The 24,515-nt window shown below is 36.8% G+C and overlaps 1 protein-coding gene across 2 annotated transcripts; it reads right to left on the bottom strand.

The window, feature by feature from the left end:
- Positions 1 to 2,204: 2,204 nt before the first annotated feature.
- Positions 2,205 to 24,145, bottom strand: LOC129567379 (T-box protein H15-like). Of its 2 annotated transcripts, XM_055444205.1 has the most exons (7): positions 23,987 to 24,139; positions 23,455 to 23,738; positions 21,581 to 21,744; positions 21,352 to 21,482; positions 9,762 to 10,047; positions 6,722 to 6,966; positions 2,238 to 3,468 (listed from the first exon to the last, which is right to left on the bottom strand). In XM_055444205.1, the coding sequence occupies exons 2-7, from the start codon at positions 23,600 to 23,602 to the stop codon at positions 2,925 to 2,927; spliced, it is 1,518 nt and encodes a 505-aa protein (XP_055300180.1). In that variant the 5' UTR covers positions 23,603 to 23,738; positions 23,987 to 24,139; the 3' UTR covers positions 2,238 to 2,924. The 2 variants fall into 2 exon arrangements, with proteins under 2 accessions (XP_055300181.1, XP_055300180.1); XM_055444206.1 differs by having other exon boundaries at positions 2,205 to 3,468; positions 23,455 to 24,145.
- Between the last annotated feature and the right edge of the window lie 370 nt (positions 24,146 to 24,515).

Genomic DNA, 24,515 nt, shown 5'->3' with positions numbered 1-24,515 from the left:
GTTTTTCATCACTCTCCGCTTTTGTTTTATGCCGTTTTTTTTTGACAATTAAACATCGCTTAATTCCACCATATTTTTGGTTGGTTAGCGCGCAGCTCATTTTCTTCACTAACCACAATAATCGACTCGAGTCACAAATTATTGACATTGATCTCTATCTCTAAGCAGGCAGTTGTATGATTTCCCTCGAGTCCGATTTTTTTTCTGTCGGTTTATTTGTTTGTGACTTTCTTTTTTCTTTCACTCTCGCTGTGGTTCTCTCACTCTCACATTCCTAATCACACATTAATTCATGTCAATTCACGTGTTTCATTTTTTTTTTGTTCATTCGCTTTTTTCGGCATCGAATAATGTGTAAGTTTGTTATTTTCCAAAATGGCCCATTATATTCGAAATACGGACACCCACCTCTAGTATAGTGCCATTGCCATTGTTTGCTCTCGCATTTGACAACAATGGGAAACCGCGCCAAATACTCACCGCGTGTACACAAAATCATCATTAGATGAGTGAATTAGTGGGAGAATAACACAGTAAATGCCGTACCTATAACAACCGGCAACAAACTGAGAAAATAGGATAATTTTTTTTTTTGTTTTCGTCGTTTAATATCATTATTTTGTTCAGTCGAACCGAAAGATTCAGCGTTGGTGACGCTTCGAAAATAACAAGGAATTTACCGATTGCGGTTTCGATTGGGCACAATGCTTATTACTCCACCTCTCTCCATCTCTCTTTTTCTCACTCTTTTTCCAAACGTTCAAATGTGTTGGCTTAATTTTCAAATTTTTCGGATTGTGCGTTCGGGTTTTTGTTAATTATTTTTAATCGCAGTGACATTTGTTTTTCCACCACAAGCACAAGCAAACGGCCCAAGCGCCTGCAGATCGCCGTTTTGATTTCAATTTGAAACAAGCAACGGTAATCGCGTATCGCTTTTGACAAATGGCTACGCACATGACAATCGCAATTCTAATCACCGCGCACCTTTGTACACCTTGTACAATTATTATATTCTCATCGAATGACCATTGTAATTGTGACTTTTTTCTTGCTACTAATGTGCGTGTTACTTTGTTTCATGCAATCTATTGAACCCGCGTTTGTGTTTCTTTTGGATTTCTGCACAAAATTAACGGTTATATATCTTGAATAGCATCAAATATACATAGAAAATGGTTTCCATTTCTTGTTCTTCATTTGAAATGAGCCTTGGCCCAATACGCCTCAAGAGTAAAAAAACTCACGGATGTCACCACATTTTTTGTTTCTTGAGTCTTGATTTACCAAATCTTCTGCTTTTTACCTGTTTAAACAATGGAAAATTGCTGTAATCTTTCAGAAATTAACTCGTTTTTTTTTTCTGTTGACAAATATTTTGGCACAAAATCATAGAACAACGACAATGACTTCTGGAAATTTACATCGACCCAAAATCGGTGGTCGTGTAATTATGTAGAGTTTTGCTCAAGATTTAATCATTACCATCGCTATTTTAAGTTGGAAAAAGTGCAAACTAACTTAAGACTGCTGTTTCGATGCATGAAAAAGGCAAAAAATGTCCTAGAAAAAACTTTACTCACACTTTGAAACCCTCCGACGGTTTTCTTTCATTCAATGAACAAAAAGTAAACTTTTACACTGTAAAGTTTTGAATCATTTATTATTCCAGCGTAATACGCGAATATTCAAATTAACGTTCAAAGCTTGTAACTTACTAGTTCCATTTTTTTCGTCGGCGTTCAACTACAAAGCACAACTTACTTATCCATCACGGTTAATGATTCATGAAGACCTTTGAAAAAAGAGAAGTTTACTTTTGATTCATACATACAAATCCATATATTTTTTCGCATTGTATCGTAGATTGAGTCTAATACAAGCTTCACAAAAGTGGCGCCCCAAAAAACGCATCTGATTTGCATTGTACATGCAAGCGGTGAGAGTTCGAACTAACAAATTACAACAACAAATACTACTGACAGGCTCAACTCTCGCATTGTATACGTGATTTATTCGGTGTAAATGTGTTTATTTGAAAATAATTGAAAGTTTTCTGCATTTTTTCCGCTTGAGATTGTGAACGTGCACATTGGGCACGATTCGTGTGCAAATTTTGAGCGAGATAGCGATAGAGACTCACTGAAACGCACAAAAATGAAACTGATTGAAATCAATGCCTGAAATATGATTGAAACACGCAATTTCAAGATTTATTTCCATTTTATTTCTTCCACTTGATTTATTTTATTATTTTCATCTTAATTGTTCTATGCACAAAACAGTGTTGTTAGCAAGTTGTAGTGTTGTTTTAACGTTTTTGAGTGAATTCGGTTGTGTTTCATCATCATATTTTTTTTTGTTGCTATTTGTACAGAAGATATTACTCACTTAATGCTACCATTTATACATATTGAGTTGTGTTTTACTATATAGTGAACATTTGTGTTTGAATTTTAAAATCAGAAGAAAAAAAACATTACAGCGTATCAAATAAATCAATTTGCTACTCTCCATTCGTTCGTTGAATTTATTCAGTTGAACACGTTGCTACGAAATAAAAGTGAATCATGCAAAACTAATAAAATATACACATCAAATTGAAGCTTAATGAATAAAAATAGGGAGGAGGCGGCATGAGAATTCGCTTGCAATTCGCGAAGAAAACAGAAAATAAATAAAAATGAATTTCTCGGCGAATAAAAGGAACATTCAATACTTAGTCTATGATAAACGTATATTTCTCAACTGATTTCCTCCGATAGAGGCTTACACTAAAGAAAAACACATCGAGGTGAAAATCGAAATGCCGAATTTATGGTCAAAATGCAAATGCTTTTGTCTAAAATAGTCTCATCTCTAAACTAAATATGTGTGTAAAATATTTCATTTCGTACAAATAAAATAAAGGTGAAATATACAAACTAATTTGGTGAATTGCGTGTTGATGGTGACGATTGTTGTCGCCGTGGATGATGATTTGACAACGGATACGGGCTGAAACGTGCAAAGTTTTTGACACGCAAATCGGGCGATGATGAATCCGATGATGACGATGAATTTGGCGGTATGATGATGGATGTGGCTTGAGTCAAGGGCAGTTGATTTGTCGGCATTTGAAGTGGCATCGCCGCGGTTGATGTGGTCGGTAAAACTGGTGCACGATTGCCCATAGCATTTGCAAAAGCAGCCGCTGACAAAAAGCCGGCAGACAATTGGGGTGGCAATTGATTTTGCCACAGGCCTAAGTTTAACGGTGAAAAATTTGATCGTTGATACATTTGCGGCAATAGTAGATCGGGATATGGTGCACGACCCATCATCTGCAAGTGTTGACGTGCCTTTTCCAACAGAGCAGCTGAAGCCGATTCCGATTCTTGAGCAGCAAACTGTGCTAGCATCGAATCGGGAAAGAATCGCAACGGTGCTCGCAAGTGTTGCTCCAGCAACAGTGAATCCATCGGGTCTCTGGAAATTAATTGAAAATAACCGTTTTTACTTAATCATTTTATGGGCAATTTTTTTCGGATGATTTTGTTGGTTACGCCTCAACCATAATAAATAAATAAACTCGTTTGATCAAACGATCGATCGATTCAATCGATCGATATCGCTGGGAATTGGTGTCGTTAGAGACGCGCGTTTATAATGATTTAAAAATGCGAATCATTATAAAAAAACAAAAGCGATAGCAAATCAAAAGTGATGAAAAAAAAAGCCATAGCATGTGAACGGAAAGACTGCTTTTTCTGACGATTCAACAGCGAAAATATCAGGCAACAATCCTGACGAGCATCAGTCACATACACACCAAAAAAGAAATCCTTTTTTTCTCTTTTTGTTCGCGCCGAATGTGGGAAGAAGGGAATACTTGGATAATAGTGATTATAATAAAAAACGTAATACATGCATATATGCATGTGATGCCGAATCTGAACCTATAAATTTCACTAATTATACTGATGGTCAATTAACACCTAATTTTACATTGTACGAGCATTGTACGAGCAGTGATGATATCTTCAAGTTTGCCGCCTTTTCATCTTCGTTTTGGAATTGGTGATTCGGGGCTCTTTCTGTGTCCGTTTCGTTGTTTTTTTTTCGCCTTATTATTCTTCTTCTTCGGTTCGTCTTTATGGCCGTGTGTTTCTGTGAGTGCATCACTTTGATCTTTGCTGATGAACAGTTTAGGTTTTTAACGTTTCCAGACAGCGCAAGTACAAAATGCCTTGAATCTGCCTTGTCCCTCTTTTGTTCACGCACTCGCTGCTCTCTCTTTCTCTCTTATCATGCGAAAAACCCATCGAAACGACGATACTTTTCGAACAAGCGAGTGAGGAAAGCGGTGGAAAAGAAAACGAAATACGAAAAACAATTCATTTTGATGCCGTAATATCCTATATTATTACCAGCACATCTCGAACACGGTGATGCGCTTCACCTTTCTTCCCAATTTACATATGTGTTATATGTGGCAACGAAGCTGTGTGTGCCGATTGCTGAACAGGTAGACATTCAGGCTCTCCGTCCTCGACGGATAAACATCAAAACAGCTCTAATGACTTTCATTATGCTGTTGAACATCTGAACGCGATTTACGTGCGCTGTATAACAATTTTTCGCCGAGTGCGAAAAGCGGCAATAAGAGGCACACACAAAAACAGAACGGTTGGGTGAAAAAAAAAATTAGCACAAACACGGCAGACGGAGTGGAGATAGGTTGTTTTTTTTCGGATTCTTTTGTAGATTGATTGTAGAAGGAGAGCATCGTAAACGCATTCAAAGCAGAGCGATAAACAAAATTGAATCACTTGCTAAAGAACGAATGAAGACGAAGCCATGAACCGAAATAGTATTTCACATAAATCGGCTGGTTTGGTGCGCTGAAAGCAACAGAAGAAAAGCCATAGACGTGGTGGAGAGAGAGAGAGAGAGAGAAACACGAAGTTATTGAAAATATTAATGTTCATCCAGATATACTGCGTTTGCGATCGGGGCAATAAGAAGCAGCTCGTCGATGAGGCGAACAGCAGAAGAAACTAAAGAAAAAAAATTGACCAACGTCCGATTCTGTTGTTGGTGCTGTTGCTTCATGCTTACATGTTTTATGTGTGCAAACATTTCTATATGCATGTTGCGCGCTGACCCGATTGAGCAAATGTAATGAATAAACTCTTTTCGGTGTGTTCGATTTCGATCCTTCTGAATACTACATTCAGCCACGGTGCGCATCAAAGAGAAGCCGCCTTGTAATTTGTGAAACCGATGATATAAGCCATGGGCGCAATACATTCAAATTTCTTCCCATTTTCACGCACATACTCTCGTCGCGCTCATCTTGCATCACAACACAGCCACTCAACCATTGTGTCCAGGCTGTGTGTGTACATCACATTTTTGCAACGATATTTTTCATTAAAAATGGCAAACACTTTTTGTTTCATTCCGCATATGTATGGTGTTTTTTTTTGTGCTTTTTCACTTCGCTTCTCTAGATCGTTTGCGCTATGTGCAGGTCGACTTCGAATTAATACCTTCTTCATCAGGTTATTATTAAACATATCATCATTTAGTTCATCGGCAGTGTTTTTTTTCGCACCACCATCATATTCGCATTAAACATGCGAGAAACGTGTACCAGAGAGAGCAATATGTGAATGGATGTGCGATGGAACAAAACGATGCACATGCGATCGGAGTGGCTTTCCATTAAGAATACGGCAGCAGAGGTTATCAAACGAAAATAAGTAGCGAATTCATGCTAAAACTATGGAAATATTAAGTTTAAGTACTCTTTTTTCCCTTCGTTGCACTTCTTTTTTACATAACTCGATTTCACTTTGTGTACCTCTCACTCGCTCTCTCTTTCTCTCTCTCTCTCTCTCTCTCTCTCTCTCACTCGATAAACATTCGACCTCCGTCAAATTGACACTTGATTTTTATTCACCGACACAAAATTACCACCCGAGAAAAATAGTAATCTAGACGTGCATAGAACCAATGATCGACGAGAAAATGATCGGAAATTATTATCTACACAGGACACACACGCGATTTCTTCATTGACAGTGTTCAGAAGTGTTTACTATGGCAACTCTACTGACAGACTTGAATGAAAAAAAAATTATTCTCTCTGCTGCATTGATATATTTTCTCGCCTCTCGGTTATTCGCCAGAAAACTTGACTCACTATACAGATTGATGATAATTTTTTTTAACACCTCGCATACATTTAATGTGCTTCGCATACACAACGGGGCTATCATTAATGGCAATTATACATTCATCATTATCATCAAGTTTGAGTTTCACGTAAAACACACGTTGAAACATCAACCACATCAATTTATTATTTTAAGGTTGCGCTTGCAATAAACAAAGTGAAAATATTCGCACATGAAGAGAAATTTCTTTTTTGAAGCATAAAAATTGAGCGTTTTTTTTTTCGACGGAAGACTTCTTTTGCCATTGTTGTGAAGTCAAGTGAGATTGTCGAGGCAAAATGAATTTTATATCAAGTGCTGAATTCAATCATGACAATCAAGAACTTTCGATGTTCGAGCCAAACGAAGCAACAATGTAATGGCATTTTTTCATGAAGACAACTCCATTTTTGGGCAATAATTTATTTTCACCTAATTCGCGCTTGACACCAATTTGCGTAATGTTGAAAAATTTGGAATTTAACACAAGTATACATTAAGTTTTTCTTTTCACTCACCTATCGTACTCCGTCAGTCGTGAACTGTCGCGAAAGCCTTTTGCAAAAGGATTGGAGTCAATTTTCAGCTTAGTTATCAGTTGATTTTGATACGCCGTCACGGCGGTGAATACAGTTTCCGGAAAAATAAATGTTTTATGATCTAATTCCTGTAATTCTTTCGGCGTTGTCGGAATATTGCGACCCGGTGACAGTCGAACCAAGTGTATCCGCGGTTGATACCGATGCATTGAGTTCAAAACAATCTGGAATTATACAGAATTTAAAGCATTTTTAGCTAAAAAAAAAACTTGACCATTTTTCATTTCTGTTACTTTTTCCTCTTTTTCCATCATATTTTTTCATGTAACTTCAACCCATTAAAAAAAACACTCAAATCCCCAAAACGAGACTCTTTTTGGACAAATTGCTCCAATTCACCGAAGCAATTGACAAAGGAAGTGCAATACATGGTGGAATCATAAATTAAACACGTTCAAAGGTGATAAACACGAAATGTCAGCGCAAGCCCATTATTTATATGGCTTTTGGTTGTGTGTAAACAATAAATTTGTGTGAAATCGCTTTCCGGTATATATATAAAATCCATACGTAATTCAAAATATGGCGCATGTGCCAGCGACAGACATGCCGAGCCAACAATAATTGTACAACATCGGGCCGCGGAATCAGAGCGGAGCACAAAGCAAGGCATTATCACAAACGACGATAGTGACAATGAGAAATATATGTAATCGCTTGCATGAGAAACACTATTGACAAATTTTGTATCAGTGACAGGCACCGAAAATGTGTAATGCTGTTATCATATGTATGAATTATTATTATTTATAGATAGACATAGACACCGTATGTAAATGAGCTTATCGTGTTAATTGTATGCGGCAAATGCAGCCGGAAAAAAAAATAGAATCCATTTATAGGTTTCTCATGCGTTGACGAATCTGTTTGTGAAATTTCCTACATGCGATTACATGTTGGATATTTAATTGCTAGTTTTAACATGATAGACCATTGTGTGTTTTGAATTTCAACATGTGCACCATTGTTACAATTGATTTTTCGATCGCATTGATCATCGTCATTCGAAATGAAACCATTTTCTTATTAAAATTGCTGGGCGTCAAATGAATAATTAAATGTTAAATTGTTCAAGGAGCTTCGCAAGCGTGTGTTTTTCAATGATCCTCCCCCAAGAGCTGGCTGAAGCAACAGCAACAGCAGCAGCGAAATACCGAATGGTTTAAATGTCATATTTGAAAGCATACAATTCCGTCCATCCAACCAGTAATTAATATGTTTTTTTTTCGTATTTTCTACTTCATGCAAAGGATCATTATTTTAATTACCCACCGAAAAACGGAATCCTTTTTCAAGCAATTTTGAATTTTGAGCCTTTTTATCGCTACGCCTTTCGTTCCATGTTTTTCATTTGGAAAATTACTCCATACCAAAAGGCGCAACCGTTTAACGCGCCATATAAACAAAAAAAATGGCACCGACAGTTAGACCAAATTGGTATTAGTACTATTTATAATTGTAGATAATTGTGCGATTTAGCCTCATCATAAAGCGTTAACGACATTTTTTAAATACACAAACGATTTCAACAAAAGAAATGGACGGAGCACAGTAGAAAAAAATAGAATTTTCGCCAATTCCGGTGGTTAATAAACGCAATGAAAACAAACACGGCCAAAGCAAAACTGCCCAATTAATTAAACATCAAAGTGAATTTTGGAGCGAAACACTCAAATGGTCGTTTATGGAATACGTATAAACAAACGAGCACCATGTGCTCTCTCAGTGTGTTTATATTTTATTTTACGGCTTTCGGCTCATTTTCATGAAGAAACAAATAAAAAAACACACCAAAAAGATTGCACTCCAGAGAAATGAGTATGAAAATGAATCGACATATGCATAACTTATTTGCGCCGACATGCGACCCTCCAAACGCAACTGACTTTTTAGCCTCGTTTTACATACATAAAACCCACGAAAAAATATGAGTATGTAGATAGTGTGCTTTGTATCAATTTGTAAAGTTTGTAATCAATTGGCGATGATGATTATTAATAATAATAAGACGTGTTCAACGCGCGTTAATCAATAAAATTGGTGCGGAGTGCTCGAGAGAAACAAAATCGAATTGAATTACAAAAATTTATCATAAATTCAAAATGAGGAGAAAAAAAACACTGGGTCTTTTTATTTCAAGAGACACACACAGTTTGCAGGAAGAAAAAACGATGAATTATTGCCGAAACACTGTTGTGTTTGATGATGATTACAACCAAAAAGAGGGTCCTCATGCATGAGCACAACACAATAAATCATACGGATAAACGGCAAACCTTCTTAATACGAACATTAGCTTGTATCTGTTTGTTTGTGCAATTTTAATGTTACAGTCTTTTAAAGATGGTTTTATGCACCCCAATAAAACTGACTCACTCTTTCCTCCTCTATCGCTTTATAATACACACATTATTTTAAATTTTCAATAACATTTACATAAATTAGATGTGTTTAGACAAAATATTGAGCAAACCAATAGATTATATTTGAGCTCATGTTATTTAGTGGGCATTCATGTTTCGATTTGAGTGGTTGCTTTGTGCAACGATAAACCATCATAATTCAATGTGAAACGATATTTAATCCACCTTTGGATGATTCCGAGTTCTTTTTTTTTTTTGTTACTTTTCGGATGGCAAATTCAGCTACAATTTAGAATGATTGGCAATTGAATAAAATTTATTGACTATTGTTTGATCCGCTGATATCATAATCAATGAATTTATTGGCGTTCTAATAAAGCTATGAGCAGAGACTAGGCTTGAGTGGGCTTGCAGGCAATTTACGCTGCGTTTAATGAAAATTGACTCAAAAGTTTTTTTCTTTTGTTTTTTTCTTTTTTCTTTGGTATTTTTTCATTTTTTTTTTTGTCATTTTCTTCCGTATTTCAAGTAAATTAGTGGAAATAAATTCCTATAAATCTCCTGCCTGAATAAAAACTATAGAAAGTGTCTCTTACCTGTCCACTTTTATCCATTTCGTTGTTGGTAAGTTTGACTTTTTCAAAAGAGACCACTTGTTTCCGCAGTACATCGACGCTGATTGGACTGTCTGGATGGGCATACAATCGTGGTGGTGGTGGTGGATCGGCTTTGCCAGCCACAAGCCACGCCGATCGATGATACGCATATCTATAGCGACGAACATCAGTCGGAATAACATCAACTAGAACGGCGTACCGATCAGCTGGTTGGCTAAATCGCAATGGTCCCGAAAACGAAACTCGCACTGTCGGAAACATTCGCCTGTAAAAAAAAAATACACAAAAATTGATGATCGCTTGCAAGTTCATTGCGTTCGTTGTACGGTGAAGAGTATTGTTATTCTTTCAACAAAAAAAAATCGATTCGCATGCGATGGCACAAGACATAACCAATTAAACTATTATTATTTTTCTGCAGCGTTTGCAAATGCAGATCATACAAGTGCGAATTGTGTATGCGTGTTGGAATTGAGAGCGAGAAAGAAAAGGCGAGAAAATTCACTCGGATGCAAGAACATGAAGTTCACACATTTAAATCCAATTAGATGCATCGGCCGCTGCTGCCACTGCCGTCGCCGCTCGAAGTTGTTTCTCTCGGTTTCTTTCCTGTTTTTCTCTCTCGCCGCAAATCAACTTGTCTCATTAACGCATTCTATTTCTTATTGACATTGTGATGTGAAATAGGGTCCCCATCGGATACAATAAAAACAAGAATAGGTTTGCGTGTGATTTGCATGAATTCCGATCTCATCGACACTGGGCAATCGGAAGGTTTCTCTTATTGCACCTGTGCCATAAAAACCGCAGTCGAACGAAAAGAAAAGGGGGTAAAACCGGATAACGAAAATCGACAATCTTTAATTAAACTCATTTCGCACGCATCGCCAATTTTTATGTCTTTTTGATTGGTTGATAACATTATTATCAAATCAAGAAAATACGTTTTTTTCCATCCGCAAAAAAACATTTTTCTTTTGTTCAAATAAAATTAAAAAAAAAAAACACCGTTTTTACCCACTTCTTTCCCCTTTCCGTTTTGATTACTAGCAAATAGCTGCAGAAAGCAATACTGTAATCATCAACATCAAATTTACTGCAGTAACAGCAATAATTTTAGAGTTTTTTTTTTCGAATTGCCGCCGTCGCTGCGTCAATATTGCTGCAGAGGTTCGTGCGGGCGCGCAAACGATCGGCATCGGAAATATTGGCAAAGGCATGCAAATCGCTCATTAGCAGCAAATGTAAGATAATTTTCACTTTTGTGTTGACATACACGAATAAACACATATGGGGATATTTTACATAATTTCTTAATGGCCGAGTCGCTTCGGGTTCGTGTATGCAGCGCTGCACACAAACACACACACAGATTCTCTCATGGCGCATGAAACGGTGCAAATTATTATGAATTACATTACGATTAACGGCTTGTGGCGGAGGCAATAACAATAAAATGCTTGATCGTTCAATTTTTCTTTACTGCTTTTAGCGTTGGCAAAGCAACAGACACTTTTCCTGTCGCAGGCAATCTATCGAGTAACGGAAATATTTAAAAAAAAAAAAAGAAAAACGCCAAATCTAGTTGAGTCGGTTTTTGTGTTACATCAAATGACGGAACTGCTTCAATTTTGTTTTTAGAAATTAGTTGATTGATTGTCATCACGAGCAGCAACGAAGATTACTGCTTTTCACTTGGCTACATTTATATGTTTGCCTTCATCTAAATCGATCCGAGTTAATTAAAAAGCTTCAAGTAATTTGTCTTTACCGTACAGCACATACACACATACAAACACCCATGCACGCACAGCGCAACAACGCAAGTATGTCGCATAAAGCAATTTAATCGATTTTCGGTTATATTTTGCTGTAACAGTTGATCGATTCGATGAATACTGTCTTTCACCAGACTATATGTTCCGTTGTTTGGTTGTGCCTTGATGACGATATTGCTTTCTACATTTACCATAGTAGTATCGTTCATTTACGGCCATAATTTAGCTCTTTGTTTTCCGCTTGTCGTCGTCATCGTCGGTCATTTTCATTTATGTAATAAAAAAAGCATTTGTTTGACGACGTTGATTTGGTTGGACGATGGTGCTACTGCTGTTGTTTTCATTACATCGATTAATATTTAATATTTGATCGGTGTATTTATTTTTTTTTTGGGCGTTGTTTAGCCTCGCGGCATTGGAAATAGCACCAAGTAAGAAAGGAAAGAAAAAAACTAGCCCATTCTGCCATCCGGAAATCGATAGAGTCAAAACAAAATGCATTCAGCAAATGCAACGCATCGACAAAACATGAAATTATCGACAGCCGGAAATAAACCAATGTTTTACCCAATGACCAACAACACACAATTTTACTCCTCTCGTCCAACGGCAATTTTACATTAACCAAATGCTTGGAATGCATTCGGGTGAACTTTTGGCAAGCGATTTTCAATTACGTCACTTAAAAATTGTTACATTTGTTCAGGATCATTGTTGGAAAAGAACAACAGAGAGAAGAAAAAAAAAGGTTTTGACAAAGCGGATCAAAAATGACTTTAAGCCATTTCTTGACATGCATTCGCTTCGAACAATGGCAGTGTTTGCGTAAAAGTCCAAAAAATTATCCAAATGTTTATACACAAACGATTTTTCTAAAGAAACCATAAAAAAAAAACGGAGAGAGAAACATCATGCACTGAGAGCATGTATGACAGCGCACATTCTTTGCTGTTGTGGGTTGCCGTGTTTTTTTTTTCCTTCGGTTTGCTTGCCTGCTAACCTTTGGTGGGCATTGTGTTAAGCCATGACTTGCTTTCATCAGCAATTTGTTACAGTCAATCCGTTGTGCGCTGTTTTGCTGTTGCTGGGGGTTTTGGCAAGTTCGAGAGAGATCGATTTTTGTTTCATTTAAATTGTTGAGATGGTTTAGCTGAGAGAGAGAGAGAGAGAAAGATCTTTTCGATTTGTATTACGCCAACGTTGTTGGAAATCGCCTGGAATTCGGTCGCTCTGTCTCTTTTGACTCGTGTGTGTCTCATGCTTTTAAGAAATATTTTTCATTTTGATCGTTTCCTTTCTTTGCCAATCAGATTTAATGAACGTAATTCAAGATAAAATGTTGGTATGGTTGTTGTTGTTTTTTTCGATGGATTTTAGTACTGGGTCATCGTCGTTTTACCACCCGCTGATCTGTATGTGTCTTCTTCGTCATTTTTTGCTACAAACATTTTTGTACTTGTTCAAACTTTTGTTTGAGTTGGTTTTTTTTAAGGTGCGATAGAATTGCTATTCTTCTGCAAAATTATGGCCATTTCTATGTTTTCAGTATCTGTTCCGCAATTGATAAATCGCACACGTTTTCTCGCACACATTTTTCACTCAAGTCAAGTCAAAATAAAGAGCACCATAGTGTCAATGGCTATTGAATTCAGACCGTGATGAAAAATGATGACTTCAACGTTGTTTCTTCGTCAAATGGACTTACTACTCATTTGAACTATAATTAGCAGCTATTAATCCAGCAATTTCAACATATTAATGCAACAACATTGTTTAAGACTCAATTTGGCCCGAGTCCATGCTTTCTGGATCTCTTTGCATCTCATTCTTATTATCTCTCGTCTATTGAACGCTTTTTGGTTAAAGTATTTTTCATTGTGATTGTTTTTATTTTCTACAGCAGTTATAACCAGCCCAGTCCACATAATAATCACCGACCACCACTCTCAATGCTTTCTCGCCTATTAATTTGATGAAATTGCTCGTGTTGTTTTTTCTCTCTCTCTCTCTCTCACTGTCGGCCACTATTTGTACGATCAATCATTAGCATGTCATCACAATTAGCATCGATGTGATGAGCAACGCTGTACGAAAATCGTTAGAAAAAAAACTGTGCCAACCATATTGGGTTTGCTTTGTATCGCGTAATCGACACGAACGCATGCTTCAATTACATCGATCGATGAGTTTTCCTATCGTTTTCACAACTTTTTTTTTTGCTCTATCTCTCTTAATTAATAGCATATTCGCTGTGTGTTTGTTGCGCTTCCTCCGCTAGAAACATCAGCCGTCTAATTACAAAAATGCAAATACTTTGTTGTTGCGCATATTTTCAATATTCAGCATCTTAAGCGCATCAAGATTAATTTGCATTTTAATTACGGTAAACGTCTAATTATTGCCAATTATCTCACCTCAGCGTAATATTATGGATTGGTAAAAATGTGCGAGTTTTTTTTTCTCGCTCCTTTGCTTTTCGCCGCACAAACCAATACACAAACACATAATTCTATCGAGAGTTTTGCTTTTTAATGCACCGTTTTTCTTGTGCCTTCATTTTTAATTCTAGATTTTGAATGCATAATAATTTTCCTTTCTTTTCATTTCATCAATCAGTGACGATTCGTAGTCATGTTCAAAACTCAGCGCTCGCACTCTGTGTGTTTACGCCGTCGTAAGTCTTTGAAGTCGATCAGTTTCAGCCCGTTTTGATATATGCATACCGTCTCTGTCTCTCTATCGCTCTTTCTCAGCTCGATTGCGTGTCGAGGCATTATTCTGCCATTCGTTTCCAACACTTCTCATTCAGTTTCGGAGATTCGATGAAAAACACAAAACAACAAAGACGATGACGATGACGAAGAATCAAGCAGCTACAGCAGCCGGGCTGTTTTTATTTTTGCGTTTGCCTCGACGTTCATCTTTATTAAATTATCACACAATTTATCCGGCCATTCATTCAATTTAAGATAGGTGTTATTTTCATTTATTACGAACGCACTTCAAGCTATTGCACCGGCGCACACATCATTCGAAAAGCGATGTGCGCGGCTGGCATTGGTGGCTGGCATGTTTCTAATTTTCGAATCGTCTTCTCTTGCTGTCTCTTCTTCGCTCGCCCGGCTCTTGCCGCATCTGGGACGTTGCTCAAGCAGTATTTCACCAAACACTCTCTCGGTTCTTATGTATGATATCGCGTCGGCTCTTGACTAGACTTGCTGAAGTGAATATATTACTGAGTATGTGACGAATGTTTGAAAATCCTTTCGGCAAATTGCACACACCACAAAACAACGGCAACACAGAAAAAAAAACACAGAATAACAGAATGACTTGTACGCGCCCGAAGCCATATTCTTCTTTGTATAAAGCGTCTGTGCCGTTGTTGTTGTCGTTATTATTACGATTATGCTCTTTTTTTCCATATAGAAAATGCGCTGTGTTTTGTCTTTGGCTGTCTTACTTTTCTGGCACTCTCAACGCGTTCGTGCTGTCGGTAAATTCAATCAATGCGCTCAGGCACACACATATGTGAAGTGCCCTGTAATACACACTCTCGACACATATCATATGATATATCATTTTAATGAAACTAATGTTATTTAAAGACCTTTTCATTATCTTGAAAATGAACAAAAACAAATTTTCTTTTTATCTTTACGACAGCCCCATTCGAAACCAACGCAAGAAGAATACAATTCGGGAATCGGTAATGCTTTCCAAGTTCATTTCTGGTTTGTTTTTTTTCGGCGGTAACCGTGCGCACCGCATTTTTCATATCAACATACAATTTGCCGTAATCGCTCAACTGCATGTGCTTTCGTCAAACTGACGGCATTTTTTTCAAATCCATTCAATTGTTTCCGGAATAATGAATGAAAATCTATGGAAATTATCTCGAGTTGAATTACCCTTTTTCGATAGAGACATTCTTCATTTGGAGAGAAGAAGAATCATTTGAAATAGATTTCATGAATCGTAAAGAAATCAAGAGAGAAGAAAGAATTGTTTGGTATTTCAACCGAAGGAATTAATGTCTTCTATTACTTATCTCGAATTCATTCAAATGCTACCGTGCATTCGTGTACAGTCGGAAATGTTATGTCGAAATCATGAATGAAGTGCAGTTGTACAATTGATAAATGAGGTTTTTCACCCAAAAATATTGTATCCTTTTGAATTTTCGAGGCTTTTTTGTCGGCACCAGAACAATTACTGACATGCATCAAATTTCGAGCAAAGTAATTCAAACCAAATCATTGCTTCAATTCTGGTTCAAGCGAAATGATATAAAGCCTCGAATCGAAAAATATTTGTTTTCGTAACGAAAATTGATATTTCAATATTTGCCGATTACATTTCTCGTAACTTTTCTTCTTATTTTTGTCTCTCTTTTTTTCTGTTTTTCAACTTTTTTTTCCTTTTTCACTTGTTTGTTTCTCAATTTTCTCTAACCCAAAAAAGTCTTAATTTCTGTCAATTTCTCCATCGAAAACTCGACAAAAATCGTCGTTTTTTTTTCGAAGTCGGCTCGAAATCTCAATCATTCGATCGCTGAATTGAAACATAGTTGCCAGTTTGAAATCAATTTAAATTGGAAACGTTTAGACGACATGCAATCAAACAATCAAAACCGTTAGACAAAATTGGCAATGGAATAAATAAGGAAATGAAAATAAACGCAAGCAGCAATAATATGCATCTGGGAAATAGAAAGAAAGACAAAGAAACAACAAGCAAGCAGTAACGATGACTTCAGACACTGAAAATAGACTTGTTTGTACATCGATGTTCTCTTTTTGTGGTTGCTTAACCACAAGACTGCTTCTTTGTTGGTGTGTTTTGTGTGTTTCCTGTTTTCGATTCACAATTGGTATACCGTTTATTTATTTGGTTCGTCTCATAGAACCTCCGACTTTATATGTGTCTTGCATGTTTTTCGTTCATTTTTTCTTCGCTCTTGCTCCGATGCAGTTTGTTTTTGGCGTAAAAATTGTGCTTTTCTACTTAGCATTTGATTTATTGTTTTCGTGTCCAATCAAGTTTGCGCTTTTTGATTCAATTTTCCCGTGTAATAAATGCATCCAAACAACCTCCACCTCAATATAATAAGGCACACACAGAGAGAAAGAGAGCGAGAGAGAGAGAGAGCGAGAGAGAGAGAGAGAGAGAGAGAGAACGAACGCGCCAATCCGAATTGCAAATGATATCGTTTTATGTTTTTATGATTTCCGAAAAGAGGAAATAAATTGCTTGAAAATTCATCACGAATCGTAGACTAAATCGACATAAATTGACGGCAATTTTGTGTGTAGATTTTCTGCCAAAAATTGGATTATTATTATCAAACTGTGCAATGCACAGTGTGCATTCGAAGAATGGATGGGGTTACACAATCAAAAAACGCTTTGTCTAACTTAATAAATTGGTATTTTGGTGTTTGTGTCGTTCGAAGCAAGTTGTAAACCTTTTTCTCTGTCGGATTTCGTCTTTCAAATTGTCGAATTCATGTATATATTGGCGTGTTGAATCTGCTATTGTTCCCATTTTATGACTTTATCAATCAGTTTGTTTTTTTTTACCGTCGGATATTCTCAAAAGCACCGTTCGTGCTATAAAAAGCAATTTCCATTTCCGATTCGCATTTATGTAATAAATTAAAACGTCGATTGGTTTATATTCAAAAAATCGAATTCATTCATAATTTGATATGCTTAATTCGAACTGGAAATTTGATAATTTCGGCCATTTGCATAATTTCGAAAGATATTCGCATTAGCGCAGCTTGAAGAGGAACATTAGCTCAAGCATCCAACTGAAGAAGGCATTTCGAAACATCACACCAAATTCTTGGCATTCGAGAATTCTTCATTCATCCAAAAGTGTTTGAAACACTGTGTTTCCTGCTGTTTATAGCACCAAGGTATTGTTTCACATCTATCAACCATTTAAAGTGTGCTTCAATGGCGCACTGCTTGTACGTAGGCGTCGGATTAAATGATAAAACGATTGTTCTCGATAGGTAAACCAATTAGGAGTGATTACCAAAATACTCAACTAATTTCACCAGGTGACTCAAACATGCCTTAGCATTTCGGGCGCATATTCCATCAAATTGTATCAAAAAATCTCCACAAAATTCCACGGACCAGGCCACCACTTTGAATATTCGGTTGGGAATGTGTCATAAGCAAACATTGTTGTAATACCGTTGAATTAGCTAAACGGGCTTAAGGTGTGGAGTTGTTAAAAAAGTAATTTATATTCAATTTTTTGAGTTTTCACATTTAAATGGTGTGTTGTTTGGTTTGGACGAGAGGAAAAAACGAGCAGCCAAATTCCCTTGCCTCGTATTTCTGAATCAATTTCAAGTTGTTGGTTTTTTTTTAAAGCCGCACTGCATGACGAAGTGCGGTCAACGCAGAACAACAAATATTTTCGATAAAATAAATACGAACAACATAAATAATATTTAATGATTTTATTTTCGAATGCGGAACGTGATGAACTGAGAGTGGCAACGACATTTATTACACCCGACATGAATGGAAGTTTGGTCTCTGGTTTTTTTTCTCTTCTCTTTTTTTCATTGTGTGATAACCAGTCAACATGGAATGGATTCGAGAGGATTTTCTCGACTTGACTCGATCACGACGAAATCCAAAAGTCACCGAGAAAAAACAATCCTAACTAAAATGATGTGGACTCGTATATTAAGCACACGGAGTGTTGCTTGGCCTATGGCATACATGGCATTAAATTTATTAGGTCGTAAAACAGCTGCTGATCGCGTATTATGAAAATTTACATACGCTCGCGTCGATGTATGAATAGACTGTCACCATATAAACCCGTCTGCGTATGTGTGTGTGTCTCCCTCTGTTGCGGTGCCTGTCATCTAGTTTTGTTCATTTTCCATTAATTATTTCAGCTTGTCTGACTGCCATCACTATTTATCGTTGCATTCAAAGTGTAGTTCGCATCCAATGGATATCCATTGCCATTTGAAATCGATTCATTCAATTTGCGAATTTTATGCTGTATTCAATGCAAATGCACTCACTTGAATAATCACGGTGGATTTTTATGTGCGAGCGCCATTTCGAATGCATCGACCACAACGTAAGCAAACCAAACGGCTGCTGATGCTGCTGCTGCTGCTGGCGCTTCACCGAAATGACTTCATTCGACTCTTTTGAATTTCTGTTTGAAAAACAAACGTGCATCGAATCTCTTGAAAATTATCCACAAACCACATCGCGCCACGTAATCTCAAAAATGCATTGAAATGCAAATCATAAATCTTAGCTGCCGCCGCGCAACGAATCGTGTGTTATTTTCGTACTACGCTGAGAAGATGATGAGGGAAAAAAATGCACGCGGAAAAAGAAAAACGCTGTGGAATCCTTCATTAGTTGATCTTTCACATTTTCAATTCAAAAAGCCACACACAAACACGCAAATAAGGTGGAAAAAAAATAGAGATCAATTCCTTTCGGAATTTACGGTGTAGAAGTCACAAATTCACAGCTAAACGAATGAAATAAATCTTTTATTCCAACGGGAAACGACTGCAGTCGAGAATTCATTAACATGCCACACACACACACAAACGCATTAATTCTTTTTTCTGCATCATTTACGTGAGGCTTCCATGGCAAGTAAATCAAGATCGAAAATTAACACCAATAACATTCGAAAATCCCTCTTCATTCTTCAGTGCGAAAAAAATACACACACACACAACAACCAAGAGATAAATAGTAAATTGTGTTAAACTGAATGTTAGATGCCGGATCACATATAGTTTAGCTCACACAAAATCACATTGTTTTATTATGCTGGGCAAAGACCCTGTATTCGTTTTTTTTTTTATTGTCATCGAGTGGAAAAAAGGCAGATAAATGGAATAATCATAAAAAAATCAAATCGGAGAACAAAAAGACGAGAGAGAAAAAACACCCGAGAGTGTAACATTGCATCGAAAATCAGCAGCAGCAAGAGATCATCTGTGTGTGCATTGTGAATGTTATGTCGTTTTAATATCGTGCCAATACGAACATCAGCCTCTCTTTCGTTCATTGTATGGCGCAGACCTCAAATGCCATTGTGACCGACGTGTTTCGATTTCAATTCAAATAAATAAACGAATAATTTTCTATTGAATGGAAGTGACAAAAAAGGCAGAAAGAGAGTGAGTGAGAGCGAGCGAGTCAGTTTTGAAATGTGGAACCACCTCTCATAACAACAAAATTAATAATAAGGATCTGACTTATGGTATGTTTTGACACATAAGCACCCGAAAGGAAGAGGAAGATATGATGGTTTAGCGGTTGACATCACCAAACAATTCAATGAATAAGGCTAACCAAAAATGACACATACACACGCATAGTACGACACAATTGAAATCCCGTATGGAATAAAATGTAAAGTGGAAAATTGCATGAATGTGAAGCGCACGAAAAATGAACAAAATGCGAAATATTCTTCGGTTGTTGTGGTATCGATTTCAGTGAAACGAACGCCAGTTTTGCCAAATACACAAAAAGAGCAACGCACAAAGAAAGCAACCAAACAATGACTGACACAAATGAAGCGATGCGGATGTTGTCATAAAAGAGGTCCATTCTCCAAACAACGAGAGAGAGAGAGAGAGCTTTGGAAAAAAAATACTATCAATTCTTTGAATGCCTCTCTAATCGACGACAGAGTGTATATGATGTGGTTATATTCACTGGTTTGCCGTTTTTCTTTAAGAGTGTTTGTCTTTCGTTTTTCGGTCAAAAAGTTTTTCTCGCATCGCTCTGCTAGAATATCTCAAATCGAAGCGTGTAATTCGGTTGAGTAGAGTTCATTCTTAGCTAATGCCATGAACTCAAGAGCATTTTCAGCTAATCACAATTTCTATAGCCATGTAATGAGAATCTGGTTTTCGATGATCGACACACATTCAACGCCGTGAGAACTATCGCATCGCATCGGTGTAAACGCTTCTCTATATGAATTCGATGATAATTGTCGCATTGAGAAATTCTCTTCAACGAAATTAAATTGTAATTGTTTCGAAGCATCGAGTTTCGATTTAAAAAAGACGAAACTCAGCTTCCATTCAGAACTTGAATGAAGAAAATTCGCCGAAATCAAAATATATCGCGTTGCAGAATTGTACAAATTGAGCATGACCGTTGGAGTTGAAGTTAATTCCGAAAATAGCATATTCCACGGGAAAAATGCGCGCGCGATTCCCGAAAACGAAGAAGTGATTTGTGCTCGTTGCCAAGCCATTTATTTACTGTTACACTCTGGCTACTCGTCTTCGGTCGATAATATTCCATGCATGCATTCGATATAGCACCCATTTGCGTAAAATCGATAAAAATGTCAGCACATACACACATTTTCGGTCGGTCGACTGTGAACGAACTCTTCAGCAGAACCCAACTGTACTCTGAGTAACGAGAACCAGTTTAACCATCCATTCTCAAAGCCGAAAATGCAAAGATTGAAGAAGATGAATTGCAGCACCATTCAAGCGAATACACATTTTAAACGATGCGCTACGCCACTGTGAGAGAGATTTTCAACGGTTGATGCAACCAGGGAAAATTGATTGAGTTCCATTTATTATGCACATATTTAAATACAATTGCATTTTCGGCCATTTAAGGAGCTTTCGCAATTTATTTGCGATGCGGTTTAAAATTTCGTTTACGTTCAATGCGGTTTTTACATCCAATTTTCGGGTTATTCTTTTTTATGAATTGTTCGCATATTGTTGAGTCACTTACCGGCCAGTTTTTGTAATTATCATTTCCGTTCCTAGTTCGTGAAATTTATCCCACAATTCTTTCGTTTCCAAGTGACATTGTATCGGGGCTAAATCATCACAGTTACATGAATCAGTCAGGCGAGTTTTGGTCTGGCAGATTGGGAGTAAAATTGAGAAGAATTTTTTTTAAAAAATCATTTCAAGTTTTGCATTGATGAACATTTTTTTTCATCTTTTTTTTTACTTACCGAAATCTGTTCAGGAGTTAATCGTTCATCATCCGATGCGCATGACGGTGATGCTAACAATTTTTGACCTGTTTTCCGTGTGTTTCGTCTTGATTCTGAGTCACTGCACTGTTCAACATCGACTTCATCATCGATTTCTGCATATCTATCCATTGATAATGGACCTGTGATTTGTGATAAAAAGAATTCTTTTCTTTTAATATTCAATCATTTTTAAAATGATTCATTTCTAAGCTAATGTTTTCGATTCAGTTTTTATTATGAATGTGTTTTAATGGCTGCGAACATTTTATTATAGTGTGCTCTGTGCAGTTGCTGCAGTGAAACGTTATTATCGTGGTTCTTTGCATCGAAACAGAACTTGTGGCATGACGTGAGTGTAAAAAAAATACATGATATCGGGTGATCAAGTTTTTAACGAGTTTGATCAAGATTAATGCAATATTTAATGCCATTTGTGCTAATCCTAATAAATTGCTGTAAATGATTTGAAGCGAAAAAAAGCGAATAAATTCTGAATTGATGGCAACAGTGCATCGCAGCGGGAATATCAAACGATTTGAAATGTTTGATGAATGGCATCAACGTTGGAAATGATACCAACGAATATAAATTTCATTGATCATGTTCTTCTTGAGCTATGTTGGAATGTTGAATTGGACATTTCTTCCGATGGCTCGTCCATAAATTGAGCAAAATTCTAATTCGACAAGGAATCGATGTGTGACATAACGGTTTGTCGCTGTCGAGATTTGTAAAATGCAATCAATGTGTGCATAACCTCGAAGTAAATGGTAGTATAAATTTCAATTGAAACTGGGTCACATCGTCAACTTGGCAACACCCGCAATTCTATTGAAACGATTACGATCCGAATTCCATATTTAAATTAATTACGTTTTTGTAAATTTTTCTAACAGATTGGTTTTCAACTCGTTTTTTTTTTTTTTATTTCACTTGTGTCTGGATTTCGCGTGAAAAAATACATAAAAAAATTTATGGTGTTGTGCGACAATAGCACATTCCATTTTAGCAGAAATCTCGAGAAAAAAAAAGGCAAATAGGCTGCGGGGACTATTCATTTGTGAAATGCAACAGTCAAATAACTCATAAACAAATGAAATAAACAGAACAATAATATATAACAGCCAACAAATGACTTGAAGAAACGTTTAATTTAATTCCTCATGTACACAGAAGCACACATAACAGTGATTTTGTTCGTATGTGTTTGTACCTTTTTGCAATTGTGATTGTTTTGTTTTTCTTTCTTTCTTTTGTCGAGAAAAAGACCTCAATTAAAATTGTTTCAATTATATTTCAGTGCATTTTTGCAATTAGTACTTTTGTTAATGCATTTTGTGGATTTTAACCTTTATTACTTGAGCGAGTGTGTGTATGCGAATTGCTGTTTCTATTCTAAATTTTATATGATTTATTGTGCGCGCTTTCGATCGAAATGCATTTCGTGCAATCTGCAAATCAACACGGTATTTCTCAAGAGATGGAATGGGAATTAGCGAGTGAGGTCGGGCGAGCAAGAGAGAGAAAAAAGGTCATGTAAAATGCCTCGTGTTTATGATCCCCAATGCGCAATGGCACAAGATGAATGCGATAATTAAGAGTAAAATGCGCACACTTCCAGAACTCTTTACACGTGTAACTGTAAATCGAATCTAATTGCGGAATGCGTCGAATTAATTTTTATTATTCGCTGTGTGATTTTTTTTCCTGTTCGTGCGATTAAGGCGCGAGATTAGATTGCGTTGCTGTACTGCGAATATTTTCGAGAGCAAAAAAGTAATTCCATCAAAAGTAACGGCCACATTTGGAGATATACATAATATCAGTTGACTTCGAATGAGTTAACTTACTGAGGCTACGTTCGGATGGTTCTCGGCTCATTGAGCCTCTGGACATAATGGCCGCAATTGAAAAGTCCGTGCCATTTTTTGATGCAGCGGCCACAGCTGCTGCAGCTGCTGCAGTCGCACTGCAATGATTTGATGCTCCAAGCAGCATGATACCTTTTAGATTGTTCTTTACCGTTTCAGGTGCACTCTAACACACTTTTTTTTTGCTTGAAATTCTATTGACGGAAATCTTCAAATGCACGAACAAAATCACAAACACTTCTTTTTTCAGATGATGAATATTTCTGCACATCAAAACAAAACAAAAAAACAGAACAAAACTCAGTTTTTTGTGAAAGTTTTGACGTGTCACTTTATTGCCATTTTCCGTTCAACGAACAAGATCGAAGATTTTGATCAAAAAAAAATTGCCTTGCACTTTATAATTATCCGTTAGTTGTTCTTGATTATTATACTTTGCTACGGGGCTTTGGATTCTCTGTTCTTGATTATTTGCTGTAGATTAGATTCGTTGTTGTTGATGCATTCTCACCGAATCACATGCACACCATTTTGCCACAAATCATCGTATTTAATTCGATAATAATCACTTAACAACTGACACACGAATGTTATAGCAACACGTCAATTTAGACAACAAGAAAAAAATAATTTACTTCCGCACACCCACTCAGTTGTTGTCACTGATTTTTTTCTCTCTCTCTCTCTCTCTCTCTCTCTCTCTCTTTAGTTTGTTATCGATTAGGAAGTATGCACGTTTATATTTGATTGCACAAATGCTGTGATTTATGTTAGGTGATTTCGTCGAGCGGTAGCGCGTTCACAAGAATGCGTTTGCCAGCGATGTTTCAATGTTTTTGTGTTAAAAGTGTGTGTGGTTTTAAAAGCAATTGACAAAAATGTATCAACAGTTCTCACTTGGCTTTTTAGCACTCATACGTGTTGTTCTGCGAAAATAAAAACGATTTGGTTTTGTTAATTTGTCGCAGCGTCAGCTGAATAGAATCGGTATGTTTGCACGTGCGAGTGCACTGTAGGATATCCAAAAATATAATGTGTGT

Source organism: Sitodiplosis mosellana, unplaced genomic scaffold (genome assembly GCF_009176505.1).
Source record: "Sitodiplosis mosellana isolate CC-2019 unplaced genomic scaffold, AAFC_SMos_1.0 Smas_scaffold_11, whole genome shotgun sequence".
Taxonomy (NCBI): domain Eukaryota; kingdom Metazoa; phylum Arthropoda; class Insecta; order Diptera; family Cecidomyiidae; genus Sitodiplosis; species Sitodiplosis mosellana.
This window is presented reverse-complemented; position numbering and strand designations above follow the sequence as displayed.

Bases quoted from the DNA above. Each gene is read 5' to 3' on its own strand.
- LOC129567379 (XM_055444206.1), bottom strand. From the start codon at position 23,602: ATGCTGCTTGGAGCATCAAATCATTGCAGTGCGACTGCAGCAGCTGCA. The intron at 21,745-23,454 runs GTAAGTTAACTC...CACAAATCACAG, and splicing joins ACCATCCGAACGTAGCCTCA to GTCCATTATCAATGGATAGA. The intron at 6,967-9,761 runs GTAAGAGACACT...GTATAATTCCAG, and splicing joins AAATGGATAAAAGTGGACAG to ATTGTTTTGAACTCAATGCA.